General features: G+C 26.2%; 1 protein-coding gene across 2 annotated transcripts; it reads right to left on the bottom strand.

Moving 5' to 3' along the window:
- Positions 1 to 396: 396 nt before the first annotated feature.
- Positions 397 to 2130, bottom strand: LOC126679529 (homeobox-leucine zipper protein HOX11). 2 transcript variants are annotated; one of them, XM_050374577.2, is made up of 4 exons: positions 1656 to 2130; positions 1269 to 1558; positions 1096 to 1175; positions 397 to 1010 (listed from the first exon to the last, which is right to left on the bottom strand). In XM_050374577.2, exons 1-4 carry the CDS (start codon positions 1954 to 1956, stop codon positions 680 to 682), a joined length of 1002 nt encoding a protein of 333 aa, XP_050230534.1. In that variant the 5' UTR covers positions 1957 to 2130; the 3' UTR covers positions 397 to 679. The 2 variants fall into 2 exon arrangements, with proteins under 2 accessions (XP_050230534.1, XP_050230535.1); XM_050374578.2 differs by having other exon boundaries at positions 1662 to 2123.
- Positions 2131 to 8048: the final 5918 nt, after the last annotated feature.

An 8048-nucleotide genomic window follows, 5' to 3' on the forward strand; every position in this document is an offset into this window, starting at 1 on the left:
GTAAACATTGATCCAAAATAATTATAATTCCCGGATAAGAATTCAGAAACCACTAATATATTTTATCTTAACGTTAACCAAATTTTCAAAACTAACATCAATTTTAATTAAAATGTCTACAAGTATTTAATTAGCATGTGCCCCTACATTAAAAGATAATATGGAAAAATAAAAATTTAAAATATATATCTAATTACTTTATTTATCAATTGAAAACAAAAATAATAGAAAAAAAAACACATGACTGATTGAATAATTAGTCAAACCATACTAAAATGAATGACTTTTTATGTCGAGAAAGAATGTTAAAGTTTTGGAGTTGATTAAAATTGCGAAATTTCCAAAAGAAAAAATTGAATTTTCTAGATTTAATAGGCCATAAATTAATTAACAAAGTTTCACCAAACCGTATTCAATATAAAAATCAAATAATTACATGAAATAGTAGTAGTAGCAAACAAAAATTGAGATTTTTTTTCTAAGAAAATCTCTTCTACCATCCCTAATCATCATCGGTCAAAAGAACACATCAATCACTCATAAAATTCTCTTTTACCCTAATTAATAAATAATTAAAATAAACAACAAAATAAATTCTCCAATCAAAAAAATTTACAAAAACGGATGAAGGAAAAGCAGCCTTTTAATTACTTTTTCTATACTTTTTTTTTCTCACTAATTACACCTTTAATAACGAGTCCCGAGCATGGGAGGAGCTGCTAAAAGGGTAGGACTTAGGCTTATCGGAATTAGTGGCGGCGTTGTTCTTGGTGGAGGCGGAGGAAGTGGCGGTGGCGGTGGCTGGGGCGGTGGTGGTAGTGGTGGCGACGCGCTCACAGGAAGGACACATGGTGAGAGTGGTGGCAGGGAGTTGCATGTAGAAAGGTTGAGAAGTTTTTAAAGCTCTTAATTCTTGCAATTCCTTTTGTAATCTTCTGTTCTCTTCTGTCAGTGTCTCGCAGCATCTCTTTAAATACTCACAATCTACTTCTGTCTGCTTCAATTTTGTCCTGTTTTATTACATTTTTGTCAATATTACCCAATCAATTTTAATAATTTTGAATTTTTTTGGATTACATGAGTATTTTTGAATACCTTGCTCTTCTGTTTTGAAACCATACTTCAACTTGGCGAGGACGGAGATTTAATTGCTTGGCTAATGCTAGCTTTTGTTTCTGTAAAACCATTTTAGAAATTACTATTAACTAAAAAAAAATAAAAAATGAAATGATGAAACGACGACGTTTTTTGGGTGGGATTTGACTTACAGGATTGAGAGTGTTGTGTTCTTTGAAACTTTCTTCAAGAAAAGCTGATTGTTCTTTAGTGAGTCTGAGTTTCTTCCGAGTCGATCCGTTTTCTTCATCGTCGCTGCCTCGTTCGCCTTCAACACTATCTCTTTTGTTTCCTCTTATAATCCCAAACTCCATCTGAAACGACGACGCACCGCTGTTCGGCGACGACAGTGCTCCGCCTTCTTCTGTTTCCTCCGCCGATGAACGGTTCACATCAAACGCTCTTCCGCCTAATCCGTCAGCTGAGCCCGGCTCAGATACCACTGTCACATTCACAAACAGCAAAGAAACATGAGTAAAGAAACAGGAGAAAAATTATTTTCTCGGGAAACAAACAGAAAGATAAAGACATACACATACACATACTGTTATCCGAAAGCCATGGAAAACGAATCTGTCGAGGAGCTGGTTGATGAACGGGGGAGAACGGTAGAAGATCAAGCTGAACAGGACGATCTGAAATAACCAAAGCTCTTCTCTGATCACTAATATCATCCTCATCGTCGCCATCATCATGATCTTGAGATTCAGAAGAAAAACCAGTAGCTAAGGCCATGCAAAACCCTAGATCTTTCTTGGGCTGTAATTTAGAAGAACTAGCATTATTTTCAAGAAACTTGAAAGGCTTAGAAGTGTCGCCCAAGCTCAAAGCAAGCTCCATGATCAAATTCTTGAAGAAATTATTGAAGAAACAGAGAGGGAATGAGAATTTGTTGGATGAAGAAGAAAGAAAAAGAAGGTGAGAGAGAGAAGATATAAAGAAAACGAGAAACCCTATCCACAATTATAAATGTGATCACACAAAACACAAATTCTTTCTATTTTTATTTTATTTTACTTTAGTTTTTTTATTGCAGGGATTAAAGATTGACCGACAAATCCAGGTTGACAAACACACGTGAATCTATATAAATATACACACGAGAAGAGAGGGTATTTATATGTATATGAGAAATCAAGATTTTCTTCGACCTATATCTGCCTACCAAAATCTTTTGGTGTTAAGTTTAATTTATTGATAAATAATTAAAATTTTTAGTTTCGTGTTACTGCTAAACTAAATGATACTATTAAATTAATAGCATAACTTTTTAGATTGAGATTCTCTTCTGTTCATTTAAACATGAGAAGTCATGTTCATTAAATTTACATCATTCATTATAAAATAGATAGTGTAAATCAAAAAAATTCAAGTTTAGTTTAATTAATCTACATCATTCATTTTATAATAAATGGTGTAAATTAGCGAACATGATCCATCAAGTTCATTTGAACATAAGTGAATCCCAATTCTTACTTTTTTAAAAACTAGTTTCGCATTACGTGCTATGCACGTGGCTCGTAACGTAATTCGTCAATGAACAAATTAGTAAATTTATTTTGGTTTTATAATAACTATAATTAAATAATTAACTTAATTTTATTAATAATAACTTCAAAAAAAATAAGATAGCAATTTAAATAATAATATATTAATTAAATGCAGTATTTTAATTTTGTAGTTCAATCAAACTAAAAAATAGGTATTACTATTAATTTGGAGATAATTTAGTTATTTTTTACATACTATAAACTAAATTGGAGATAATTTAGTTACCTATTTTAATTAGGACTTTGATTACAATAGTGATTAATTAAGTAACTAATTAGTTAATAACTATATTAACCTTCATTTAGTAGTAAACTGAAAAGGATTATTCAGTAAATTTGCATGTCCCCCCACCCATCCGTACTTTTATATATAGTATAGAAGTATAGATATAGATATAGATATAACTACAAACGTAAGTTAAAATCTTGTTTCATTTACTAATCAGAAAAATCGATCAGTTATAATACTCGGATGAGTTAGTAAGATACTTTTTTAGATTAATTAAAAAAAAATATACTCACTCAGTCCCAAAATAATAGTCTATTTTCTCCTTTTCATACAGTTTAAGAAACACAATTAATTCTAATTTTTCACAATTTGATTATATTTTTCTTATCATGTCCTTATTAAATATACGTCTAATTTACTTTTTATGCTAATAACATTAAATAATAAACTTTAAGTAAAGGTAATATAAAAAAATTAACATTTTAAATTGTGATTTACTAGAAACATGAACAACTATTTATAACAAAGAAAAAAAGGAAAGTGGACTATGGGACGGAGGGAGTATAATACAGCGGGTGCATCATGCGTTCAAACAACAAATCAATGATGCATTATACATATTGGAATATTTAATGATAAGATCAATAAATAATAATTAAAAAAAATTATTGTAAATTCTCACTGGTTTGTTATAAATATGATATGACACAACCGTTTCATAAAATAAATATTTTAATTAAAATTTTGCATTCAAATTATATTTATATATGCAATTGTTAAAAATTTATGGGTAGAATTTTATTTTCTGTTAAAAATTTGGTCAGAATGAAAATTATACTGAATATAAAAATTTAAAAGTGTTGTCTCATATTTAAAACTCATTTAATATATGTATTCTATATAAAAGAACAATTGTCACAAAATCTAACAGTTCATGATATATGTATGAAAAATTTGCTTTAATTTTTTTTTTATTAATACATAAGTTTTAAATATATTTTTTTTATTTTCTCCAATCTCTAATTCAAACATAATGTTTATTTTAGCTACAGTAATAATTACTTCTTCCGGTCTATAATATTTGTCTTATTTGAAAAAAAAATAGGTCAAAATATATATCACTTTAAAATATCAAAAAAGTATTGATTGCTATTTTTCCATGTTTACTTCTTATTAATTTATTAAAAGAATACAAAAAACAAATAAAAATAGTAATTAGGATTAATTTAATTAAAATATATTAATTGTTTATTTAATTTTTATGTCAAAATTAAATGCGATAAATATTATAAAACAGAGAGAGCGTTATATTTTATTTATAATTTATTTGTAATACTGAAAAGAAGAGGAGTTAGCTAGCATGCCAAATAATTGAAAAGAAACTTATTATCTTAATTAATGCAATTATTATTACCTTCCAATCATTTAAATTAAACAAGAGTGAAGGGGCAAATATAACACAAAAATAAATATAGTAAGGAAGAAATGATAACTAGTAATCCAATGGGGTAGTGATCATGTTGCCATGTTGTTTTTGACTTCTCTTTTTCTTATAAGACTAATTAATTAATTGCTTAATTATCATTATCATCATCATGATGATGACTATCATGGAATGATTAATGTGTTGTTACCAAACACAATTATAAGCATGGCAAGATCAAGCACTGTTCTGTTGTTTTGTTTGTTTCCTAAATGATTATTCTTATTATAATCCATTGAGCTAAAGATTTTCTTATACATTAAAAATTCATCTGGTTATTTTAAAGATTTATTTAGTTCAACTGTATTTTTCAAATTTTATAAAATTAAACTGAATTTTTATAAAATATGTGTTTGATTTAAATAAATATTTACAATTTAAATTTAAATTTACATTTGAAATACAAATTTTATGTTATTTAAAAGTAATTTTATATTTAAAATTTTAAAAACCAAACAAAAAAATTTATTTTCAAATAATTTTTAAATAATCATTTAAAAATAAAATGAAATAAATTCTACACTACAATTGATCTAAACATGCCCTAAGTCACGTTGTATTTTACATATATTTTGAAGAAATAGTACTAATTTTTTATTTTTTATTAATAATGTTTTATAATCTCTTTATTTTTTATGTTTCCATTTAACCAAATATATTTATTTATAATTATGTATTTTTCTAGAATTTAAAATAATTTAAAATATTATTTTCAAATTTATTTCTTACTAATAAATAATTATATAGTTCAATTTATAAAATATTAGTACTCTCATAATAATTTAAGATAAAATGCTATTTCCATATGTACAAATTTGCCTAAATAGACTAGTAAAAAAAACGGAGAGAGTGCATAAATTGTGTTCAAATTTCAAAGTATTATTTCTATATTTAAATAAAATAAAAAAAATATATATATAATTTAAAGTTAAATTTTATCTAAAAATAAAGAAACTTTTATATTAGGATTAAAGGAGTACTATATTTTTTTTCTTAAAATGATAAACTATTTAAACAAATACATAAATTAAATTAATATAATCAAATTAATTAAAATTATTTTTAATTGTATCATTTTATAAATACGGATTTCTTTTTTTATTGATGCATGTTATATCAAATAAGTCGAGTAGTTTAATTTATTTTAAGTTTACATTAAAATCATATTTATTCTATATTTAAATATCAAAAAATTAATTCATTTAAAAATAATTATACATATCTATTAAGAGTAAATGAGATGTTTAATTTTATTACTAAAAGTATAAAAAGAAACTTACAATATAAGGTTCTAAAAATAATAATACGAGCTCTCAATTCGGACTGAGGGAGCATGTAATAAGAATTATCTCATTTTATTATATTTATAATAAAAGTAATTGATTATTAATTGATAAACAAATGTAATTTTTTTATGAATTTAAATCTTAAATACTGATTTTTTTGTCCCGTTTAAAACGGGATATATCACATTTTTGTATATGTCATTTTAAGAGTTCACATTATATATTTAGTAGTATCATTTTACATGAAAATTATTGATGAAAATCAACTTTTAGAATGATACAATAAACCAAATTACACAGGATTCATCCATCAAAGTGAATCTCGGAATCCGCCCAAACAAGTTATATCTGAATCACAAGGGATTCGCCCGATTAGGGTAATGTAAGAAAATTCGTCCATTATCAAGAGTAAGTGGATTTAATAGGAATCAGTAAGTTATAGTAATCAGATCTGGTATAACTCGCTAAAGATCCTCATTTCGTATACAGATCAATTATTATAAAGATTTTAAATGACCCAGATCTTCTGGATTTCGGGAGAAAACTTTTTATTTGAAATCATGTTCTTATTTAGAAATTTTATCCAGTTTAGAAGTCATCCATAGAAAGTGAAAGTTTAAAATCTGAAAAAAAACAAATAAAAGATGAGAAATCTACTAAATTAAAATTGTGTAATTTAAAAATTTCTAAATATATTTCACCGTAAAAAGGGGTTAAAAAAGTGGTATATTAACATTATTCATTCAATATAGAGTAGCTTATGCATGGTGTCACATTATATTTACAATAAGCTAATAAACATTTGCGATATAAATTTTTTTAATTACTATTCAATTTTATTACTATTATTATTAATCTTTCCACATAATTAACGTATTCTTGATTTGTTGTATAGATGACGCTAACGGTTGTTTGCAATAATTTTTGATTAAACCAACTAAAACAGTGCGTGATTAACAGCATGATTGTCCACATGGCAAGCAATTAGTGGGGAAGATGAGTAAAACTGGGGTGCAAGAGAAGTTAAAGGCGTGATGCATTTGGGAAGAAGAGAAGATTTTGTTGAGATTTGACCATAAAATTGGCTCTCCTTTTCTTATTATGTTCTGCTCAGACAAACAGACCAATCTTTTACTTCTCCGAGACAATTTTAATTTTTGCTTAATTTTTTACTAACCAACAAAACAATCTTTCCTTTTGCTTATTTCAGGTCCCTAAACCCTTCATCTATACTTAGCCATTATATTTATATTTATGTTTATTATATCAAATAAAATTATACATATTTTACTTTTATTTAAGCAGTTGAGTTTATGCGTAGTGATTTTTAAAATAATAATTTTAATAATTTATTTGAATTTATGGATAGCGATTTGTTATTTGTTTTGTAAATTAATCTCTGCAATTAGAGAGTTAGAAAAGAAAAAAGAAAATCTAATGTAATGACTAATGAGTGATGTATTTTGAGCAGTTAATGAAGAGGGTGGTCCCATGCGCGTGGGTTGTTCTTTGTATTTTGTTTAATTAATTAATTTTGATTTAAAAAAAGACATCTAGAGGATGTGACCAGGTCAGATATGTCATGCTTTTGGGATCATTGCAATTATTGAACTCATGCAGGCTTTAATGATCAGTTGTATAATCTACTACTACTACCCATTTTTTATTTTTTATTTACTCCCTGCCTCTCAGTATAAGTCAAGTTTCTATTTTAAACGATTTTAATTTTTTTGAAAAGAAATATAGTAAAATTTTAATACAAAATTAAAAAATATTATAAACTCAAGCAAATAGTTTGTATGTAAATGTATTGATAAATAAATAAACAAAAGCTGTAATATTCATTGCACGGATTAATAAGATAAAAATTTCTGATGATAGCACCATCAAATCGAAAATTATAAATTGCTGACAATGCATATTTACAAGAAATTGATCGTTAATAGGACTTAATATTTTTTTTAAAATACTTAATTAAGAACACAGTCTGCAGTTATAATAGCTTTTAACATGATTTGCTCAAGTTTCACCATGAACAATTCAGATCAACACCGTTGAGAAAATCCATGAGAGGAACACCAAATCCCATTAAGGACAATAAAACTTCTATAAAAGAAATAGAAGGAGATGTTAGAACAACAATTAAAAAAAACATAAAAAGCAATAAACTACAAACCTAAAAATGAAAATCGAAAGAAGAAACGAGACCATCGCCGATCAAAATATTGATCGGCGGTGGTCTTAAAGAAGGCAAAGAGAAAAAAGATTATTTGATAGTAGGCAGCAATAAGAAAAAGATAGGAATTTTTTTTGTTATTTTGAATTTTTTATTTTAAATTATTTACTTGAAATTATTCTTTATTTACTTCAACTGCCAGTATTAT

This window comes from Mercurialis annua, linkage group LG4, assembly GCF_937616625.2.
Source record: "Mercurialis annua linkage group LG4, ddMerAnnu1.2, whole genome shotgun sequence".
Classification (NCBI taxonomy): domain Eukaryota; kingdom Viridiplantae; phylum Streptophyta; class Magnoliopsida; order Malpighiales; family Euphorbiaceae; genus Mercurialis; species Mercurialis annua.

What these genes read in the sequence shown, in the direction of transcription:
- LOC126679529 (XM_050374577.2), bottom strand. Translation starts at nt 1,956, where the DNA reads ATGGAGCTTGCTTTGAGCTTGGGCGACACTTCTAAGCCTTTCAAGTTT. An exon ending in GCTTTCGGATAACAGTATGT is followed by an intron (nt 1,559 to 1,655) that starts GTATGTGTATGT and finishes TGAATGTGACAG; the next exon opens with TGGTATCTGAGCCGGGCTCA. An exon ending in TTTCAAAACAGAAGAGCAAG is followed by an intron (nt 1,011 to 1,095) that starts GTATTCAAAAAT and finishes GTAATAAAACAG; the next exon opens with GACAAAATTGAAGCAGACAG.